Genomic DNA, 23,941 nt, shown 5'->3' on the forward strand with positions numbered 1-23,941 from the left:
TATGTCTCAATTGTGTTTGTTTTCTAATAATCACCTATGTTGGGTATTTAAAAAATGATTGAACATTTAATAGAAAGAGTTCTTCCATAAGTAACAATACAAAGAAATAATTATGTTTGTTTCTTAATTGTATCATGAGAGGTTATTTAAACTCTACCTAAAAAACATTAAAAATTAATTTATGACTTCCTGATTGAGTTTATATGAATTAAAACAATCTAATTGATTGATGTAATGGACTAATATTACCATGGTTGTGACGAATATATAATGTGAATGTATGTATAGCATGTGATTGATTTGAAACATACAGAATTAATTTATATAATAATTTCTCGAATCAAATACTATTACAACTTACATTTATCCATATAATAATTTTCGGATAAAAAATATTCCAACTCACATATGTAATTAACCCTTCAACCTTTCTGAAGCCATAGGGTTTGTTCTTCTTTCTTTGGTTTGTGCTCGTTATATACTTGGCAAAATTAACAATACCCTTAACATTTCACAAACAATCTTCGGTGAAAAGAGAATAAGAGTTGGTTCTTGAAACTAGAAATGGAGATTGTACAGGATCAAGAAATATCAGAACCTGTGAGTCCTTCAGGACAATTTCTGAGCAGCTCTATTCTATCACTCTCTATCATTGCTGTGATGGAATTCGAAGCGCCTTTTGATGACTCCCAAGCTATTCAATTTCTCAAGGATGTTTTCCTCCCTATCAACCCTCGTTTCTCCTCCATAATGGTACTCTTTCTACCTTAGTATCTTCATTCTTCTCCTTACTTTTGCATCAACAGCATCGACCAGATAGAGTTTTGAAATTACAGGTTGCAGATAAAGATGGAGTAAAGCGATGGAAGAGGGTGGAAGTGAGGCTCCCGGATCATGTAAATTTTCCGGTTTTCACCACCGGAATGTCAACTCAATTTTATGACGAATGCTTTGATGAGTATCTTTCAAAAATGGCAATGGAGCAGTTGCCTCAAAGCCAGCCATTATGGGAAGTTCACATAATAAATTACCCCACGAGTCACGCGGCTAGTAACATGATATTCAAGCTACACCATTCACTTGGTGATGGCTTCTCTTTAATGGGAGCTCTCCTTTCTTGTTTACAAAGAGCTGATGCTCCTCCTCTTCCCTTGACATTTCCTTCTGTTCAATTACACACCAATACGTATGGCAGAAATTCTAGCATGCTCCGAAAAGTGCGTGGGTTTTTCTCCTCAGTTTACAACACTGCATCAGATTTTTGTTCAAGCATTATGAAGAGTTGTTTGGTAAAGGATGACAAAACACCAATACGATCAGGGCATTCTGGAGTAGAGTTTCTTCCTGTTTCCATAACAACAATGGCTTTCTCTCTTGATCAAATTAAACAAATCAAGGCCAAGCTTGGAGTGGTAAGAACAAGACAACTTCAATCTCTTCTTAAAAAAACTCCGTGCCTCCTCTCAATTTCAAAGCCTAGTACTTAATTAATGACATATAGTTTTCTCGTTGAATTAATTACGTTTCTTGGTAATTGCAGACAATAAATGATGCGATTACTGGAATCATATTCTTGGGAGCTCGGATGTACATGGAAACAGTGAGCCAAGGATCAGGCAGTGCATGTAGTACATCATTGGTGCTGCTTAACACAAGAATGCATGGAGGCTACAAGCCAATCCAAGAAATGGTAAAACCTGATGCTGAGTCGCCATGGGGCAACCATATTGCTTTCTTGAACGTACGAATTCCAAAGTTAAGAGATGCTGAGGCTAAGAATGATCCCTTAAAATTTGTCCTCGATGCAAGAAAAATCATCAAGAGGAAGAGAAGCTCTTTTGGTGTTTCCCTCATTGCCAAGTACCTTCAACTTGTTGCGAAATTTCGAGGTCCAAACGTAAGCTACTTGCCTTTTTTTAGTGAAATACTTATTTAGGACCTCTTATTCTTTTTCTTCTTTTTTTTTATGGGTGGACATTACTATATAGTATATATATACTACTCCATGTTATGATTTTTGAGATCTTGCTCCTGTAGGGAGCATCTAAGTACATATATGGCACGATGGAGAATACAAGCATGGGAATCTCAAATGTAAGGGGGCCAATGGAGCAGATGGCCTTGGCTAATAATCCAATTAATGGGCTATATTTTGTGGTGACAGGAGCACCTCAGGTATATTAATGTTCAAGTAATTTTCAAACAGTAAATTATTCATCGTGTCCCTGGAATTTCAACGTGATTACAACTCAGTCCTTCATATTTGGAAACCTCTTACTTACAGTCTTTTCAATTTCATGTACCGTTGTCTTATTTAATCATTAGTTGTTTTTTCTTTAAAATATGTTTAGGAGTGTGGCATTAGTTGTTTTTTAAAATGTTTTTTACTCAAAAATAAATCTAAATAATTTTGTTTAAATTATTTTTTACATCAACACATCAAAATAATATTCTAAGAATATCAAAAAAATATTAATTTTAAATAAAAAATTATTTTCAAAACGCTTTTAAATCCAATTTATCATTTGACAATTTAGATTGTTGTTGTAAACAACACAGCAATCAACAAAAATAATGCACTTGTACATATAGTTTTCATACATAAAGGCATTGTGGTGGTTTTTTTTTTTAAGTTTTTTCCTTCTTTTGTTTTTGTCAAGTCCCTATATTTTGCTTTGGTTACTAGTTTTATGGCATTTTCAATATATTTTTTATGATTATCTAAAAAAAAAAAGCACTATGGTAATTTTTATTGTTGTAGTTTGAAAATATAGATTCAAGAAAAACTAAAAATTATAAATTTTTCTTAACCAATATTAATTTTAAGAGAGAATTTTTAATGGGATTCATGCAAAACTATGGTGTTTATTGATTAAAAAAACATTTTTAAATATGTGGTTGAGACAAAACATAGACCACACCACACAAAAAAAAAAAAACATCAAGCCTAAGTTGTAACTGCATTGAAACCCTAAGGATTAAAAAACAATTCACTCATTTTCAAAGGATAAACACAAACATTATGAAATGATGCTATTTGTTTTTTTCTTTTCTTTTTCAATTTGTAACATCATTGCGATTACGACATGGTTTGTTTTGGTGCAAATGCAGAGCCTTATGGCAGGAGTAACAAGCTATGTGGGGAAGCTTCGGGTTTCTGTGCTTGTAGAAAAAGACTTCATTGATCCACAGAAGCTCAAGTCACACATAGAAAAAGCATTCGATATGATATTCGAAGCTGCATGCAGGGAAAGTACTCAACCAGCCACTTAAAGATCCCAGCAAGCAAACAGCTTTATTTTGTTTTTATGATAATCAAGTAATAGTATTGTTGAAAGAATAACTATAATTGCGTGCCATTGTTATGAAACCGTACTATTTTATTTTTTTAAAAGCGTTATATTCACATGGTTTGTTGTTTGTGTATGGAATTAAATTCATTTTTTTCATATAGCAAATGCAAGTCATAATCGTAGAACTTCAATAGAGACGTGTGCAAAATATTACAATAAAGAAAATATTATTCTTCCAATTTTCTTTTTCTTTTTAAGATTCTGATTATTCTCAACCACCACTTCATCCCTAATTTCTCCAGGAAAATAACCAAATAATAATATCTAATTTGAAACTTTCAATTAGAAAGTTTTTATTATTTGATGTACAAAAATAAATAAATAAATAAATAAAATTTACAAAAATGAAATATCTCCTGAATGTATATAAGAGATCTAGATGTCAAAAAATCATCTCAACTCAATAGTTTAAACTGTTAGGTGAAGTCTCAGGATGTAATTTATATTATTCTCTAACACACACTCTCAAGTAAAAACCCTTTAAGCTTGAAATTTGTACATGTTTATATTATTTTATGCTTAATTTTTATCAAATAAATAGGGGGTGGTGAGATTCGAACTCGTGACCGCTTAGTCATCAAAGCTCTTATACCATGTCAAAGAATCATCTCAACTCAATAGCTTAAGCTGTTAGGTGAGATTACATGATATAATTTATATTATTCTCTAACACTATAAACTAATTGCACAAAAAAAAAATTCAATTTTATTACTTGATCATATTAATAACCTTTAAAATATTAAAAGAAAAACGTTATATTTTATTTATGATTAGGGAATTTTTTTTTATCAGTTTTCACATGTATATATTGAAACTAAGTCCTCCTCTTCGACGTATTCAAAACGGATTATTCTTTGGTAAGATTTCATAAGAATTTTTTTAAGATTCTTATGAAAGAAGATTTCATAAGAATTTTTTAAAAAATCTAACCTAATATTTAAATCTTAATAACTAAGAAAGGATCATAGATTTAGCCATCATATATATATATAAGATTCTAATCAGAGAGAGAAAGGAAAAAAAAATATAAATTATAAGATTCCTAAAAAATCCCAGAAAGCAGATAGTTTTCTCTTTGACACTTCTAGTTGACAGATACCATTCAAATAAATGCATGTGACTATTGTTGAAAAATGAAAAATATTCACATGGTTTGTTGTTTGTGTATTGAGCTAAATTTACTTTTTCTTATATATCAAATACAAGTCATTGTTATTACCTATTTTTTTGGGTCCCAACATAAAAAAAATACAAAAAAAAAATTAAAAAATTATTGAAAAAAAACCAATATATATATATATATATATATATATATATATATATATATATTAGTGAGAATATGAAACAAATGGCTAGGATTGCTAGCTGATTGGGCCAAGCCCGAACATCTAGCAAGTATTTTACAGGTGAGTGCAATGTAGAAGCTAAGATAAATAGGTCACCCATCACCTTTGCATTTAGACGATGCATATAACCCGCTCCATCCTTCTTCAAATTAGTTCAAGAATATTTCTTACAAAAAAACAATAATACTATTATTTCTAATGCTATAATAACTACAGTAAGAGGGCATTTCATTTAAGTTTTCAGGTGTAATTGGATAAACACTTATCTCAATACAACAAATTGTTAATTCGGTGGTCTCTTTTTATGTTTACAAATTTATCTTGCATATATCTTTCTAATAATATCAGGGTTATAAAAAAACATATTCAAACTTAAGTTGATTTTTGGTTTTAGATTAACTTTAGTTTTGAGATAGTTTGTAGGTTTTTTGAGTTTATAGTAAGATTTATCATAGTTTATATGGTGTTTTAGAGTTGTTTTAAGCCAAAAATAAGTTGAAAAACGGGTTTTTTGATTAAAAAAAAAAAACATAAACCTTGATTTTTTGAAAACATAGTGGTTAGAAACTAGACAAATTAGACCACGCATTATCTAGTAGTTTTTCAAAAAAAAATAGCCCAGTTGTGCAGGCCTGCCAAGGGAGGCCCGCACGTGGGCCCTGACAAAATGGGTTAAGCAGGCTTGCCTAGCCTTTACTTTTTTTTCTAATTTTTTTTTCAATTAATGATTTTTATGGTTTTTTCTCTAAATTGTTTTAATTTATATTTAGATTAGTATATATTCTCTCTTTCATGTTGTTTGGAGTCTTTTCTAAATGATGATTTTTTTTTAATGCATTTATATTTAAAAAGTTTTTTGGATTCATCTATAATTTGTTATTTGTATATATGAACTTTATTTTTTAAAATAAAAAAAATTATTTCCAGATAATATTTCTAATAAGTGCAACCTTGCATGGTTTTTTTTTTTCCTTTATTTTATTCAATGAATTTAATTTGTGTCTCTATTTCTATTATCATTTGCTTGAATAAAAAATTTATTTTAATAAATAAATTTACCAAACACAACCGAATCATGTCTCGTCTTTTCATATTAAATATCTTAATTTACACTTGTTTCTCAATTTTTCAAGTTTTATTGTTTGATATCATTAATGAATTTTTATTTATTTATTTGCATTCTTGATTTATTTGATTACATATATGCATAAAATTCTTGATTTGAACTCAAATTTTTTAAACTACATGAACGTGTTGAAAATACTTGAAAATACAATTTGTTTATAGAAAATAAAAATATCTAACCTACAGCAAAACACAATTCACATAACTAATTCTACTTTGTATAGAGTTGAAATAAGAAAAATTACTAAGATTATCTTTACTATCAATTGTTTTAAAAGTTATCTTTTCAAAGTCAAATAATGAATGATAATTTAACTCCAATTTAATAAATACCAACCTGATTTGATTTAAATGATTTTTTTTAATAGCTTTTTTATTTAAGAGGTAATGAATAAAATATAAATATTAAATTTAAAAATAAAATTGATTTGAGCTCATGTCGAGAAATATATAATACTATTAAAATATAAATATAATAAAAATTGGATAAATAAATACTCATTGTCATTTATATTTGCACAAGATAAAGAGGATGTTAGACGCTACATCCAAATTTTGTAGAATGTTTCTATTCTTGACTCATTGTATTGGAGATTGGTGGACTACATGATTTGATAATTCCATTTAAGAATGTTAAACAGTAATCAATCACAAAATATTCAACACAATTCTAACCCATAATGAATTATAGGGATGAGGAAAAAAAACTAAAAAATTGATTAAATTGATAAAATTAAAAAAATTGAAAAAAGTAAACTATGAAAAAAAAAATTAAACCAATTAAAAAAAATTAAAAACATTCAATTCGATTTAGTTTCAATTTTATAAGATTGAAATTAAAATAATCCGACCAAGTCGAACTAATTAAAGACAAAAACTAAAAAAACTAAGGTAATTAAAAAAATTTGCTTTCTAACCCTATGTCCCTAGCAAACCAGCCAGCAGCCACCCCCTCCCTCCCACACCCAACCTTCAATTGGGATGCACTAGATATGAGGGAACAGTGACAGCACCTCCTACCGATGGCTAAAGCAATAGCGGCTCCTCAGGATAAATAGCAATCCATAACTAACAACACCACCACTGCTTCTTTCTCATCCCTCCAGTAGTGCACCCACCGCCTGTTTTTCCAACTTATGACAACACCACCAGCACAGACCCTTTTCCATCTCCATCAACGCTAAGTTACACCACACATCAACTTTCATCTCAACCGACAATTATAACTCCAACTACACCACTTTTCAAATTCAAATGAAATAAAAGGGATTTTGTGATTATTGTTGGCCAACACAATTTTATTTTTGTTATTCCATTTTGATCAAAAATAAGGATTCAATTATACAAATATATAAATGAAGGATCAAAGTGTAGTTTGTCATTTTATGTATCTCAAATATGTGTTATTATGGATTTTTCTAACTTTATTTATCTAGTTCAATCATAAAACATAATTAAAAACCTTTAAGCAAATTTTGCAAACAAATTTGAAAGATTTTGTTTCATGCACAAGAGGTTTAAAGTTAAATGTTCTTTCATTATATGCCAAGTTTCAACTAATGTAAGTCACTCCCTTAGAGAAATCAATGTTTTACCACAACTTTTGTTGCCAAGATCAAACAAGAATGTTTGAATATGAATAAAGAGCTTAAGATGGAGATAACCTCAAAAATCCAAATATTAAAGCTTAAACTATTATTTTATTCATTTCTTGACTAGTTTTTGCCTAGTTCCAGCACTTTGTGTGGGAGTAGACTTCATTTCTCTCATCATCAAGTCAACAGATTTCTTTATTTATTTATTTTTTGGTGAAATCGAGAATAGATATATAATAAAAAGAGAAAGCATGAGCAGTGTGAGCAAAGCTTTAGCTATATAGATTGTAGCCTAAGCATCAACCTAATTACAATAAATAAATACAAGAAAACCTATAACCCTACTATTAGGCAAAGCAAAAACAAACCCACACTAAATCAGAAATTAAGCAAACCAAGCCGAAATGCATTCATGATTCCTGTACAGATTAGCACCGGTATACCAAAAGGAAGAGTTGAGATTCATGATCCATCCTGCAGCAAAGTAAAACAAAAGCCATAGGATATCTTCCCATATTGGCTTTTGTTCCTCAAATATCAAGTTGTTCCTAGCATTTCATATAGTCCAAACAATGCTAAACATAAAGCCCCCCTAAATAGATCTTTCAAACTTATAGTGGTTGCCCTACAAAAGACCCAGCCATTAACATTGAAGGTTGTCAAGGCCATACGACATTACCCAGCTCAGACCTCTCTAAGCTACAATTTTGTTCCATAGTTTCCAAACCACTTTGCAATGCAAGAGGATGTGGGATACAATTTCTAAATGCTACTCACAAAAAGGACACTTGTCCTCCTGAGGGCTTAGAACATGCCTTTTCACCAAGAAAGCTCTTATGTAAAGGCCTTCATTTATAACACATCTTACTTCACATTCTTCACAGTCAGAAGAAGAGGCCATAACAACCTCAACAGGTCAACTAGTCAACCACAAGAAATAAATCAATTGACTGGTTACACTAATAGTGGCAATGCAAGATCTAGGTTTGACAAATCAAAAGTTAAATGCTATAATTTTCAAAAGACAAGTCATTATGCTAGGAATTGTTGGAGTCCAACCAAGACGGTTGAGAAAAATGCAAATCTTGTGATAGAAGAAGAGAATAAAGTCACCCTTCTACTAATGCATGATGAGAGAATACAAGATAAATAAAAACATATGGTATCTAAACAATTGAGTCAACAACCACATATATGGAGACAAAGACAAGTTCATGGATCTTGATGAAGCAATTAGAGGTAATATCACATTTCCAAATCATTCAAATGTTGCCATCAAAGGAAAAGTTATGATTTTGATTAAATTGAAAGATAGAAGCCATTAATTTATTGGTAATGTCTATTATATACCAATAGTAAAAAAGCAACATATTGAGCTTAGGAAAATTATTGGAGAAGGGTTATAGGATTAAGATGAAAGATCGTACTTTGACATTAATTGACACTAAAAGAGTTATGATTGCAAAGGTAACCATGACAAAAAATATAATGTTTTTTTTCTAAACATAAAGACATATGTGCCTAAATGCATTTGTGAAGGATAAGATTTGGCTTTGACATATGAGATTTGGGCATGTAAACTTTAATAGCTTGAAAATGATGGCATAAAAGGAGATGTTGAAGGATCTACCATCTATTATACATCCAAATCCACTATATGAAGGATGTTTAGTGGGCAAGCAGTTTTGTAAGAGCTTTCAGAAGGAGTCTACATAAAGAGCAAGTCAACCCCTATAAGAAATACAAGCTGATGTTTGTGATCCCTGTTGCTACCCAATTGTTTACCCATGTTTTGATAAATTTTCAGAAAAATCCAAAAATAGCAAAAAAAACAACGAAAATTAAAAAAAAAAGTTTTTTTAATATATTTGCATCGGTTTTTGCATTTTCAGCATCGTCTCAAAAGAATTTAAATTTTCAAAGATCTTTGGAACGCGTTTGACTTTTAACGTGTTATTTTTAAAAAAAATCATCGATTTTCCTCATTTGAGGCGATGTTGATAAGAAAAATCCAAAAAAACACAAGAAAAATAAAATTTATAAAAAAAAAAAAGTTGAGGGACAATTTTGAGGCCCAAACAATATTTTACCTATATATATAGTAGCCTTCAACACACACAAAAGGAGGGGGGTAATTTTAAAAAAAATACAAAAAAAAAAGAAGAAACCTAACCCTAAACCTATCTAACCAAACAGCCGCCCCCCACCCGGTTTTGATTTTTTTTTCTCTCCAAAACCAACCGTTCAAGCCCTTTCCCCCCGGTTTAGAATTTTCCTCCTTAACACCGTCTCCAACTTCTTCTTCCCTCAGCCACACACCTGACAAAAACCAGAGCTCCCCTTCTCCTCTCACAGCCCCCAAAACCATTTTTTTCCTTCTCACAATCGACCCCAACAGCCCCATTTCCGACCTTCACCGACTATCCCCTACAGACCCGAACCAAAACCTCCACATCCACCGACAATACCACCCCTCGGTTCTCTCTTCGCCCTCACAAACCAACATCCCTTTTCCCTCTCCATCACCTTCCCCTTCATTTCCTTTTCTCAGCCGACCCATCGGTTTTCTCAAACCAGAAAGCCTTCACGCTCCCCTTCCACCTCAGCGTCATCCACACCAGCTACATGAAAGACCAATAAAAATAAATATACCATATAGCACATCAATTTTTCCTCCAAACATGTACTAGGCATAGAACCCATGGCAACTCATACCAACCAATAAGCCATCTTGGTTGGCCAATGATATGATTTCCACCTCCACAAAGAAAGTTTAAGTTGAGTGTATAAATACACATAGTCTTATCAGTCCTCTACCTACTTTGAACATAGTCAAACAGAGGCTAAACCAAAATACACATATAACATACTTTTACTTTTCTTCTTCTCCTCTACAATACCAACTTAAGCATTAAAAAGTCCCCCGTTCCATAATGGACTTATTTTTTCAGGAACTTTAGGCTCATAAGCTCAAGATTCATAGCAAATCATGAAAAGCCCAACATTTTTTATGTGAATTTTTTTCATTACTTCATTATTAGCATTGTCTATGGAAAACTGAATAAAAAAGCTAGTTCATTCCTTTTCATCAAAAACTCTTTCCATAGCTGACAAGACTTCAGTACGAGGGAAAAGTGACTTGTCTCCCCACCTTAGGGACTCCAGCTCCCCTAGATAACAACTCTCCAAAAGGGTATAGTTACTTAATGATAATGTCGTGATGATGCAACTGCATCTTCACACTTTGCCTCTTACACAACAACAACAACAACAACAACAAGAAGAAGAATAAGCTCCCATAAATGCCCCCACCAAGTTTACAATAAAGACTCTGATTTCCTAAAAAGACAAGGACGAAGCTACATCCATAGCTCTCATATTAGCCACTCTCAATAATCCAGATGCCATCGATCTTTAACTCTATTACTTATGCATCAGAAAAAGACTTTGGTGAGAGGCAAACTTCATAACTCTATTAGTTTGTCAGTAAGAACTCAACCTAGTAGAATAATCTCTACTTTGTCATAAAATCTTCCACACTCGACTCTTTAAGAACTATGTCTCTGTAAAATTTAGTCTAGACAATTATAAGGGACTAATAGACCATCAAAAGCATATACAAAATGTAAGAAGCATCCTAGAACTTATCATACAAGACACTGATGTTATATGTGGAGTTCTTCACATAACTTTTTGTAGATCTTCACGTATAATGTACCACAACCTAGATCCTGGCTTTATTTTCTATTTTTATGGTCTTAGCTCTAAACTAATCTTTTACTTTAGCATAAGCATTTCTGCCAAAAAAGCACCATAAAGATCTTTGCAATCACACAACATGAAGATCAAAGCATTAGAGCTTATCTCCAACAATTTAATGAAGAGATGCTCAATATCGAAAGACTCCTTGAACCCATAGCCTCAAAAGCTCTAATTAATAAAGTATACAAATATTCCCTATATGAAAGAATGTACCTCCTCCCTGTCAAAAATCTCATCAACATCAAACATGTAATAGAAAATTATATCATGGTAGAAAAAGTTATCTTTACCAAACAAGGTCACCCATATTCTTACACACAAGTAGAGTCTTCACCATACCATTGAACTCCAATAAAAGCATCCAAAAAAACACCAATAGGTATATCTGTGATCGCTTTACATTTCTTGAGCTCATGATTATACCTCTGACCACCACACAAACTGAGGTGTTAGCCATTATCTAATGGAAAGAATTTGTGTGATATCTTCCTCTTATGAAAAGCAACATAAACATAAAGAATCCTAATAAGTTTTGTCTATTTAATTGTCACAATGGACATGATACTAAAAAGTGTCATGCACTTTTTTTTAAAAAAAAAAAGATAAAATGATTAATCATTAGGGGTTACTTCCATTAGTTTGTGGGAAAAAAAAGAAGCAATCAGAGCTAGGGAAAGAAACTTGTGCACTTACACATGATGAGCTAACCGAGATCAAATAATCCTCGGAGTATCTCTAAAGATTTATATCTCTATGTATTGTGTTTTTCAATAAAATAGTATTGTTTCTCCATGAAATCTATTTTGTCTCCCACTTAGTGTCCATGAGTCCAAATACATCTTCACCATAAAATCTACATTAAATCTTTATGCATGTCTCTAGGTTACCATAGCCCCTTACCTACAAGTCTTGTGACCAATTGTCTCTAAAAGGATCAAGGATCTTTCTTCAAAAGTGTTGAAAAAATTTTCATGAAAAAAATCTATACACAAAAGTGCAAATATAGTCATGAAAACACAGACATTCATCTCTTACACATACCTAGCCACAGTAGTATTGTTATACAGATATACATGTAACAATTGTAAGTTTTTTTCCCAACTAAGTTAAGTCTTTCAAACACGTTATTTGAAAGACTTGGTAGAAAATGATGGGCCAAAGTTTTTTTTTTTAAAAAAAAAGTTGTTCGGGCCCAACTGGTCGCCAGGGCCAAGCGTAACTAACTAGCTCAGGCAACCAAACTTGTTAATCGCATTGGGCCATTCTTAGGTGACCAGCCTTGCTTGTCACCATTTAGGCGATCAATAAGGTCACCTATTTGGACGACCAAATGATTGCCCTTTTTAAACAACTAGCGTGGTCACCTTTTTTTTTTGGGCAACTAGGCCCATAAATCATTGGGCCTGTGACAAACTCATTTTCCTCTCTTTCTCTAAATGTTTTTTTCTTTTTCTCTCTTTTTTTTTTAAAAATAAAGCTACATGGAACACACCTCTATATATTATTCTTTGAATTATCTAACAATTTTATGTGTAACATACTCTTTTTTTTATCTCACACACACAAGATTATTACATGACAAGCGTCGTATTTTATCACCAATAGTTATCTTTTTACTACACCACCAGCCATATGAAAAGCCAATAAAAATAAATACACTCCAGCACACCAACATTTCCTCCAATCATGTACTAGGTACATAACCCGTGGTAGCTTGCACCGACCGATAAGCCACCTTGGTTAGCCAAAAACAGGATTTCCTTCTCAATGAAAGAAGTTTTAAATTAGGTAAATTTATACATCTAGTCTCACTGAACAAAGACCAACTTTGGACATAGCTAGAAAAGGCTAAACCCAAATATTCACGCGACTTACTTTTACCTTTCTTCTACTATACATCATTTTCTTCCCCATCACAAATACCAATTTAAATATCAGAGAGTTACTCATTAAAAACTTATTTTTTTAGGAACTCCCAACTCACATGCCTAAAATTCATAATAGATCATGGAAAGACCAACATTTTCTTTGTGAAATTTTCTCAAGACTTCATCAGTATTAATATTTTTCTCTTCATATTGTCTTCAATTAGAACTTGAAAAAACTTATTCTATGAATTTATTTGATTAACCTAAGCATTATATATGCTTAAAGTTACTTCATCCACAAAATTATGTTAATTTTTTAAAGAGATATTTTTCAAAAAATCTAATACATGAAGTAAATCCCATAAATGGATTTTACAAATCTAACAATCATAATTTGGAAATTTTTCATAAAATTTAGCATTATATTGGAAATATTTTTATCAAAATTAACATTATTTGCTTTCTATGTTCTCACTTAAACTCGGGATAAAAATAAATAGAATAAAAAATAACATGTGATCTAATTTATTTTTTATGAGGAAAAAAATTAGCACCAATAAAAAAAATTAAAAACATTAGCAAAATTATTGTTATAAAACTTGATTTAATAAGCATGTCAAAATTGAACCGAGGTAGGAGTTGATCCTATCTAAAATTCAAGTAAAATCTAATGATATTAAAAAAGAAAATGATTTATTTTAATTTAAAAAAAAAATTATTGTTATTAATCAATATAATTCTATCTGAATTCATTTATCCTACTTGAAATCTAAATCGTAAAGGTTTGACATCCATTGAAAAAAACGCTATAAAATACACTCATATGTTAAATGATCGAATAGATAACTTTAGTTTTGATTTATTTCATTTTAAGTCAACACCAAAATAGGAAGAAAAAAAAAAAAGAAAGGAAAGTAAAAGAAATCTAGTCGCCACGTGTAGATTTTCTGTTAGCCAAGACAACAACATTAAAAATAACAGAAAAACAAAAGCAAGGACAAGGACAACATCAACAGCAACAAAGAAATAAATAAATAAAGCACAGAGATTTCCATTTTCTTTCTCTCTAAAATTTTTTTTCATAACAATAAAAAATACTTTCATTAGATCTGTTTTTTATTTTGACTGTAACAAAAACCCAAAAGACAGGTACTTGCAGCAAAATTCCAGGCATGGAAAGTGGAGGTCAGGCGGATACAGAGATGGCTGATGCCCCACAACAGCAGCAGCTGCAGCAACAGCCACCACTTATGGGAGGAGGAGGAGGAGGAGGGATGGAGAATATACCGGCAACGTTGAGTCATGGAGGGAGGTTTATACAATATAATATATTTGGAAATATATTTGAAGTTACTGCTAAGTATAAACCTCCTATTATGCCTATTGGTAAAGGGGCTTATGGCATCGTCTGGTAACTAATCTTTCTCTTGGAAAGAAACCCACTTTGTTTCTTCATTTATATTTTTTTGTTTGGTTTTAGCGTTGAAACCCACTTTTTTGTTTATCAAAGTCGTGTTTTTTGGAGTGTTTTGAGGGAAAGTTTGACTCTGCAAAATTTGTGTTTTTGAGGTGTGTTTGTGATGAATTTAGGGTTTTTAGTTTTTGTTTATGGATAAATTGGAGCTGTTGTTTGTTTATGGGTTGATTCTGTGTGTGGGAGAAGGGGGGTTTAAGGGAATGAATTGGAGCTTTTATTGATTTTGTGTTGTTCTTTGTTTGCTTGTTTGTTAGTTCGGCTTTGAATTCTGAGACGACTGAGCATGTGGCAATAAAGAAGATAGCAAATGCGTTTGATAATAAGATTGATGCGAAGAGGACACTTCGTGAGATCAAGTTGCTTCGCCACATGGATCATGAAAACGTCAGTGAGTAATTGATTAATTTTATTGCTATTCGTTCTGTTTCGTGTCAATGTGTTGTAGTTTCAGGGTTTTTGATGAAATGATGAGAGTGGGAATTTGGTAAATACAGTGACCCATCAATAAAAGTATCCAAATGGGGATGATTCAATTATATTGCATTTGGTAGATATGAAGCAAGAGTGGATAGATTAGTCTAGATGGCATTTAGACAGTAGAAATTCCATTTCAAATGGGAGAATGTTGAATGAAAGTTGTCATGATTGTTGAAACACAATTAGTCATAGCCTGTAGCTCGTTCATGGCATTCTTCTTTCTTTCTTTTTTTCCTTTTTTGACTCTCCCATCTCAATGATACTCCAATGACAATGCATGACTAGATATTCCTAACCAGGTTATTGAAATTGAAGTTAAGACCATGACTCAGGTTGAAGCTGGTAGCAATTTCCTTAAGCAATTATATCTTAGATTTAATTTAAAACAATCTGAGATAGCATCATTTGACCATTGGTTACTCTAAGACAAAGGGTTTTAAACTGTCTCCATCCTCTCTGTATAACATTTACCTTGACTAAAAATCCTTTCTCGTTACCTGAATTTGAAAAAAATAACTAAAAAGCGGAAATTTCATGGGAGAAACAAGTTGATGCTGTGAATATTCTGACATTTACATGTTCCTTACATCTGTTGTATTTGTCATGTAGGTTGTGGCAATCAGGGATATAATTCCTCCACCCCAGAGTGTGTCATTTAATGATGTTTACATTGCATATGAGCTAATGGACACTGATCTGCATCAGATCATTCGCTCCAATCAAGTATTATCAGAAGAGCACTGTCAGGTTAGTATTAAATATTTACTTTGTTTAGAGATAAGGACTGGAAGCAAACAACCCAAAGCTCTACACTAGTTATTTGAAATTTTCTCCTCATATTGGTCTTAATATGGCTCCCTTTGGGTCCTCCATATGGCTGATTGAGAGCCCATTGTGCATTTTTCTTTCACTCAATACAATTTTTCAAAATAAATGTTTTCTGTGGTCAACATGGACTTTTCATATTCTTTGGCATTTTGTTAATATGAGAGTTGACCTGAGTTTTGGGATGTCTAGCGAGCATTGAATTTTCCTTGAGCCTTGAATGATAAATGCAGAGAACAATAGCTTGTTTGCTGGTTAGTTTGCTGGCAAACATAATTTGGCAAGCTCAACTGAAAACAACTTTCTGCTTCTTACTTTGATAACATCCATATATTTCCTTTGGCCCTGTAATTTAATCTTTGTTCAATTTTTTTACTTTCATCAAACTAAGTCGAAGAGCTATTTCAATTTTTACTTATTCAAACTAAGTTGAAGAGCTACAAACCAAACATTCTTCTATTTTTGTTCTCTGCAGTATTTCCTGTATCAGATACTCCGTGGATTGAAATATATACATTCTGCAAACGTCCTGCATAGAGATTTAAAACCTAGCAATCTCCTCCTGAATGCTAATTGTGACTTGAAGATATGTGATTTTGGTCTGGCTCGTGTTACCTCAGAAACTGATTTCATGACAGAATATGTTGTTACAAGATGGTATCGAGCACCAGAGCTGCTCTTGAACTCCTCAGATTACACTACAGCTATTGATGTATGGTCTGTGGGTTGTATATTCATGGAGCTGATGGATCGAAAGCCCCTATTTCCTGGCAGAGATCATGTGCATCAGCTTCATTTGCTTATGGAGGTAAATTAATTGTTAAATTTCTGTTGGTATTTTCCTATCTTCTGAAAATGTTTTGGGATCACATCTGAATTGAGTTTATTGATAATCCTTCAATTCTCATACCTTTTATCCTCTTTTGGAAACAATGGGGGCATTCTCTTTTCATTTTTTGTCGCATTCTTGAAAAGAATTTGCAGTGCAAACCAAATGTAATCTTGACCTGAAATTATGTTATTTTGGCTGCATTTCTTAGATAGACAACTTATTGTGTCCTTTGGTTATATCTTTTCAGTTCTTAAAAATTATATGCTATTAAAAATTTAGTCAAATGTGTGCAGCAACTAGTATTGCATGTCTTCAAATAGGCATATGGATATGTTGTATCTAAGTATCCTCTTCTGAGCACAAACTTTTTCAATTTATGATTAATCATTTCTAATCCTTGCAGCTGATTGGCACCCCATCAGAGGCTGAGTTGGAGTTTTTGAATGAAAACGCAAAGAGATACATTCGACAACTCCCACTTCATCGTCGTCAGTCATTTCTTGAAAAGTTTCCAACTGTCCACCCGGCTGCTATTGATCTTGTTGAAAAGATGTTAACTTTTGATCCCAGACAGAGGATTACTGGTGAGTTTGTTTCCTTGACCTTAAGAGTGTCATCGCAATTTGAATTACTTGTTTTCACTGTCTTTTCTCTTACGTGCTCTGGCGTAAATGCTTCACATTGTTTAGTTGCTATGTTTTCTCAATGAGATTGGAAATGGGATCATGCGGTGCTTTGATTGTTTAGACACTGACTGCTTATTTAGCAATTAATGGTCATATGTGACTTTGAGAATTAAAAACCCTAGTTTTACATTTTATCCTTTGCTCCGTTTTAATTATAGTTATTGAGAAATACAGTCCTGCATCCACTACACACTTGGTAATTTAAGTTTTATTTGTTTTGACTATAAAACTCATTGATAGATGGTATTCAATGGAACTCCAGCCTGCAATGGTTTTGGTACCATTTGGTGAAGCCACCCTCCCCCTGCACCTTTGTTGCTCTTCATACATGGTTCATCTCAGTTAGATAAGTGACAGATCAAAGCTATTGAGTCGTGTAAATGGGTGGAGGACTTGGAGGTGGGGAGGAGAAAACATCAATGCACTATTATCTGCCAAAAACTGTGAATATTAAATTTCTTTGCATTACTGCATTTGTGAGAGCAGGGATCATTTATGTGGCTTGCAATTAAATTGGAAGCAGAAAATATTTATCGAACCTCAAATTGCTGTACAGTTTTTGTTTTCATTGAGGATTTCAAGTCCTGTCTAGGAAAGGAATACCAATTGCGTCAACTTACCTTTTGTTTTCTATCATGGTCACCTTAACCTTTTGGATTGCCTTCTTGGTGCTAACTATGCAATGCAAGTCCAAGTATTCTGTGCAGCTGTCAACTCACGTTGTTCTTACCTTTGAAATAGGGAATTGGTGTGATGGCTTTCTTGCATGTGGGGTTGCTGATTCCCTGTCATAGTGATCACACACACGCTCACACACAGAAAGTTTGAGTGAACTGTGGAATTCTGTGTGTAGCAAAGCCCACCGTTTATTCCAACTCACAAGAAAAGAAAAAAAAAATAAACTGTGGTTAAGTAAAACATATAACAGACGTCCTATGATCTTAAGGTTAAGTGAACAAGAGATACATTTTTTATCATGTGAATAAGAGATTCTTCTGATGATGAGGTATATATGCAATAATCTAGATGTGACTTGGATTGATCATCCATACTAGCTTGAACTTGCCCCTAGTTTAAACTAGACTTTAATAGAAGGGTCTGGCCAGCGGGTGCACTAGGGCACCTGTTACGAGATTCATTGTTAATAGTTAATGCTATTTATGTATTGTATTAACTAGAGAATATCTAGTTATATCTAAGCAAATATTTTGTTTATGGTTGTTGAATCAAAGATTCATTGGCTGATAATTCATGTGTAGATAATGATAGCAGAAGAAAAATTAAAGATGTTTAATTAGAATAACATATAACCATCAATAACTACCATCTTAACGAGTGCTGTAAACGCAGCTGTTAGCTTTTCCCCTGACAGAATATCCAACATGATGTGATAAATATGTAATAGCCTGACATTTGTTACATGTTCTGTTTTACTATTTTGATATCCTGCATATTATTTCTCCAATTCCTCCTAGAATTGTTCACTCTAGATAATCTTTATTCCTTGTAATTTGTTTTAGTTGAGGATGCACTTGCTCATCCATACCTAACATCGCTTCACGACATCAGTGATGAACCAGTCTGCATGACCCCATTCAGCTTTGACTTTGAGCGGCATGCACTGACTGAAGAACAGATGAAGGAGCTTATTTATCGGGAAGCTCTTGCATTCAACCCCGAATACCAGAACCAATGAGTCGAGCAGCATGGTTTCTTTGATTTATATGTTTTCCAGTGATTTCTTTCTTGGTGTAAATATGTTCCATCCGAAACCGGGTGGTCCCTGAACTGAAATATTTATTTTGGATAGAATTCAGGGGAACAAAAGAATTGAAATGGTGTTTGTTTCGCCTGTCGATGTATTGTTCTTTCTGTTGAATTGAGCCAACGTTTTTCGTTCAGCAACTTCCAAAATATGAAATATGCGTCAGTGGTGATTGTGCAAGCTTCAAATCATACCTCTTATCTTACGATTCCTGGATGATGCTCTATGGCGGCCTCCGCATGGTGCAGTCATTCACTTGCCTGGTATATTTTCTGGTCCAACTCATGTGAAATGCATTAGTCCAAACATATAAAGGAAAAATAAGAGCCACGGTAAAATAAACTAGAGTTCTTTGCTTATTTGAACTACCAGCAGGAAAACATCATAGCATAAACTCAATTTCTTGGTTCAGATTTATTGCGTTGCTGCTCCAACTAATATGATACAGCTCGCATACTTGTCAAATAGTGTACCATAATATTCTGAAAAAACGATGGAACTGATATTTTTACGCGAAAAATTGGAATCAAACTAATAACATCACAAGCTCAGTGACATGCAAAGGAAGGAGCAATTGGATACATATTTGCTCAGCAAATTTCTGGAAAAAATTGCAAGAAAGAACAAGGCTATTGATATCCTCTTATAATAAGAGACATCTGCCAAGCATTCTAGCATCATCTTTTGCGCCATTAGTTCTTCAAGCTTCCAAAAAATCTAGAAAGTGGCACAGGACCACCAGCCTCTTCATCATCACTACTGGAGTGTTTGGTTCTTGACTTGTGCTTCTTTTCCTTTGTTTTTCTAGACTTGGACTTTGATCTTTTCAATTCTCTCTCGTCTTCACTACTTGAAGAATCTGAAGATGAACTGGAGGAGCTAGAATCATCAGATCTCCGCCTGGAATGCTGCAAGGTAATGCAAGATCAGGATTTGTTTCGGTTTTATATTCCAAAGGAATTAGGTGTTCATAGCAATGGAGATGGAAATAAAAAGGATGGTGATTATCAATCGAGAAGACTATATAGGAGACACTTGATAAACGAGCAATGCAAGTTTGTGATTACCCCACCTTTAGCATAGATTTTAAAACTTCAATATTGCACTTGGTGTCATTCAAGAGGCATTGTATTTTGTATAGACGTGAAACCACGGCTTTCAAATGCATTCACATGAAATTTAAAACAGCAATTCTCAAAGATTCTAAAACATATTAATCAAGGCTAATGCATACAGAATAGAAACGAGGTATAATCCAAAACAAGTACAGAAGAAACTATGGGCCTGTTCGGAAATAGAAAAGGTTTTCCATTTTCTATCTCCAATTTTCTACTCCTTTCAGATTTTCATTCTCCTTCAGAAAATTAGTTTTACAAATTAGAAAATCAGAAAACATGTTCAAACTAGTTGCTTTTTATCTTTAAACACAAGGACTAAATTGCATGGAATTGCAACTTTAAGGACCAAACTATAACTAGTTCTTTTTGGAGACATCTAGGTGAACTTGAATCTTTTTGGAACCCAAATTTACCCTTCATTTTCATCAAATACAATCAAGTGAATAAGACATGCATTTCTAAGAACCCAGCATATCTAATGCCAAAAAACTTTAAAGAAAAAAATAAAAAGAAAATTGAATCTTAAACAGAAGAAAACAGGGACAAAATGGGTTATGAACCAAGATCTACAAAGTGGACATCAAATAGCATCAGAATCTCAAGATCATGTAAGAGCTCCTGGAAACCCACCTAAAATCTATCCCAGATAACCCACTTGAAAAACAAACCATCTTGTGAGCTTCAAAAGATGAGTCATTTCAGTATTTCTTTCACTAGCTTCACTGTCACAAAGGTTATTTTCCAATAAAAACCATTAATGTTGCTTGCATCAACAACCCAAAATGCTCACTTTATTTCTGCAAATCTATCAAGAGTAACTGTTACTTTAAGAATTACCTGTGGAAACCCATGTTTTCATTTGGAGAACACAAGACATAAGATTGTGTATAACTCCCCTACAGAAAACACCCTGTGAAACCACAAAATACCAAGAGTTTGTCCCCCCAAGTTCTCTAACCTTGCCCCCTAACTTCTCTTCAAGTAATATGCCTTTTTCTTTTCAACCAAATTGATATCGCCCCTTGGGCAAGTTCTTATGGAATACAATTGTAAAGGATTTGAGTTCAGACAGAAGCAAAGGCACAATTTCCAGATTAATTTATCAAAAGCCTCCTATGGCAGGACCATGACAATTTCTTAGTGGCCTTTTTCATTGGTTAAAAGAACAAGTACAGACAAACAGGAGCTAAGCTCTCTTGCAACTTCCTTTGAAATGAGATAGCTTCATATTGCTACTTCTTTCCAGGTGAAGAACATTCAAAATCCATTAATGATAATTAATCTGCCATGAGTCATTTTACCTAGACCAGATAAAATGAAGCTATCTTCTCTGGTCATCAAAGCACGAGGACCGACTATTTTTTCACAAGGATATTCTTCATGGTATCGCTAGTTTCATTAAGAAAAACTAGCCAAAAGAAGTTGCGTGGATTTCCTTGTCAATAGGAAAACATTGGTAACATCAAATTTAGCACTGTAGTTGAGTGCAGAAAATTTAATATTCTAGACAATGCAATTCAATTAAAAGTAAGCTATTAGAAAATTCAGGCACCTTTCTTTTTTTACTTCTGCGTTTCTTTAAATCCCTGTCCTTTCTATCTGCAAGAGCACATCTCAAATTCAGATGTGCGAAAGAGGATGGGTACACAAAGGCAAGATATCCATATACATACCCTTTTTATGACTAGATTTGCTACCAGAGTGATTCCGGCCATGAGCAAGTTTGTGTGCCCTTTCAGCATCCAATTGAGCCCGGTACTCCCGCATCATTCTGTCCTTATCTGCTTCTAGTTCCCCCTTTCTCATTTCATCCTCCTAGTACATCAAATGCAGAACAAAAATTCAGCATTCATATAAAATCTAGAAATATCAAATCATTATACAAACAAATATGTGCACAACTAATAGTTGCACAAACAGCAAGACAGTTATGAAAGAAAGTAGCATATCCACAGATTACCTTTTGCTTTTTCTTGAACTCTTCCCAGGTTACTGTGTGAGATTTATTAAGGCTGGCCAAACGAGCAGCATGCCACTCTGGTGAATGAAAAGAACCATCCACCTGCGACTCGCCTCATCAGAAATGTTCCATGAAAATAAAAATAATAAAAATGAAGCATTCAAAAAACAAAAACTACACTTAACTTTACATCTATATCTCTATATTTCTTTACACAAACAATTACAGCGCCCAAAAACAAAAGGAAAAGTATTTTGCACTTAATACTATAAGCATTCATGCTGCAAAAGATACAAAAGAAAAAAAAAATGCTTAGTTGTGCTGTCATGCCTCAGTTGTTCTTTTTTCTTCAACATATAAGCGTATTCCAACAGTTATAGCCAATGTCTATTGTCTAATGAAATCAAAGTCTAATGATCATCTTTGAAAAAGTCTTAAGACAATGAAACCAAAGAAATTCATCGATACAGCAATAAAACAGTGGCTAAGATAAAAGATTTTACAATAAGAAGGAAACAAAAATGTTTATGAAGTACTTGGAACCACTGTCCAACATGCAAAGGGTGACGTGTATAGCATTGCATCAAAGAAGCTCAACTATACAGCAGCAGCAAGATAAGCATTCATCACCGTCAGACACTATTCCAAGTAAAATGGCGAAAACACACTTTTAACCTTAACAACCCACCAAGAGGATAAAACAGTTAAAGGAGCCCAACATTTGTGTTGACCACATAAATTCACGACCAAATCAAAACCCAAAAGGAACATACAACAAATAAATTAACCTAGAAGCTTAGAAAACTCAGATTATTAGCTGCCCCAAAGCATCCAACTTTTCGGTAGCATCTTATTAATTTCAATAACTATGTTCTCATATCCATACCAAAAATTCAACAATAGAAACAATACTGTCAATCCATTGGCAAAAAAGCTTCGATAAACAATAAACATAGAACCACAAACATTAAGCCAAAGCAACAAAAATCAATACAAAGAAGAAAAACATAAAACTAGAAGAAAAAGGGTAATAAAAGAGTGGAAATTGAACATGAGAATTTAAAGAACAGTATGAAAAGGTACAAACCATCCCATCTTCGATCTCTTCAGGACCAGCAGAGCTGGAGCCAAGCCTGGATCTTTGCATAGCTTTGTAAGCTTGATTTTTGCCCATTTTGAGAAATCTGAGAGAAACCCAGAAGAGAAAACAAGGGGAATTGCAGGAAAGTTGGATTTTTTTTAGAAATATCGTGACCCGGAAAGAGAATCAAGAGAGATTTTGGAGAGAGATTTGATTAGGGTATTATTAACGGTCCAAAAACCACGAGGGAGAGAGAGAAAGAGAATGTGAAGGTGATTTGAAGTTAAAAGATGGCTGTGCTACGTGTTGTCTTTATTAAGGCCATAAATTATTTAAAGAGTTGTTCGCTGCAATAAATAGGAAAACATACAAGTTATTATTTTTTAAAATATATTAAAATAAATTTTTAAAATTTATTTTTAATATTAACATATTAAAATAATATTTTTTATAAAAATAATTTTAAAACATAAAAATAAACTGAGATGATATTGTTAGCAATAAATTTGGGTAATTTATCATAAAATAATAATTAACATTTCTCATAATAAAGGAAATCTTTGAAACAATTTATGTTTCAAGGTTTAAGAATTTATTAAATAATATTTTTTTGAACTTTGACTCTAAAATTTAAATTTAAAAATCAAGAAAGATAATAATTCTTTTGTTA

At 32.9% G+C, this 23,941-nt stretch overlaps 3 protein-coding genes across 4 annotated transcripts; 2 read left to right on the forward strand and 1 right to left on the reverse strand.

Annotated features, from left to right (window-relative positions):
* Positions 1–449: 449 nt before the first annotated feature.
* On the forward strand, positions 450–3,406 carry LOC118060431 (wax ester synthase/diacylglycerol acyltransferase 4). Its single transcript, XM_035073655.2, has 5 exons — positions 450–753; positions 837–1,412; positions 1,541–1,897; positions 2,038–2,175; positions 3,112–3,406. Exons 1-5 carry the CDS (start codon positions 565–567, stop codon positions 3,271–3,273), a joined length of 1,422 nt encoding a protein of 473 aa, XP_034929546.1. The 5' UTR covers positions 450–564; the 3' UTR covers positions 3,274–3,406.
* A 10,649-nt stretch (positions 3,407–14,055) lies between these two features.
* On the forward strand, positions 14,056–19,248 carry LOC118060425 (mitogen-activated protein kinase homolog NTF4). Of its 2 annotated transcripts, none has more exons than XM_035073646.2 (6): positions 14,056–14,461; positions 14,782–14,911; positions 15,614–15,751; positions 16,305–16,637; positions 17,065–17,245; positions 17,588–18,839. In XM_035073646.2, exons 1-6 carry the CDS (start codon positions 14,223–14,225, stop codon positions 17,695–17,697), a joined length of 1,131 nt encoding a protein of 376 aa, XP_034929537.1. In that variant the 5' UTR covers positions 14,056–14,222; the 3' UTR covers positions 17,698–18,839. The 2 variants fall into 2 exon arrangements, with proteins under 2 accessions (XP_034929537.1, XP_034929536.1); XM_035073645.2 differs by lacking the exon at positions 17,588–18,839 and adding an exon at positions 18,868–19,248 and having other exon boundaries at positions 14,060–14,461.
* A 254-nt stretch (positions 19,249–19,502) lies between these two features.
* On the reverse strand, positions 19,503–23,562 carry LOC118060426 (uncharacterized). The gene is made up of 5 exons (XM_035073647.2): positions 23,278–23,562; positions 22,191–22,292; positions 21,904–22,045; positions 21,783–21,829; positions 19,503–20,020 (listed from the first exon to the last, which is right to left on the reverse strand). The coding sequence occupies exons 1-5, from the start codon at positions 23,362–23,364 to the stop codon at positions 19,805–19,807; spliced, it is 594 nt and encodes a 197-aa protein (XP_034929538.1). The 5' UTR covers positions 23,365–23,562; the 3' UTR covers positions 19,503–19,804.
* Between the last annotated feature and the right edge of the window lie 379 nt (positions 23,563–23,941).

This window comes from Populus alba, chromosome 17 (genome assembly GCF_005239225.2).
Source record: "Populus alba chromosome 17, ASM523922v2, whole genome shotgun sequence".
Taxonomy (NCBI): domain Eukaryota; kingdom Viridiplantae; phylum Streptophyta; class Magnoliopsida; order Malpighiales; family Salicaceae; genus Populus; species Populus alba.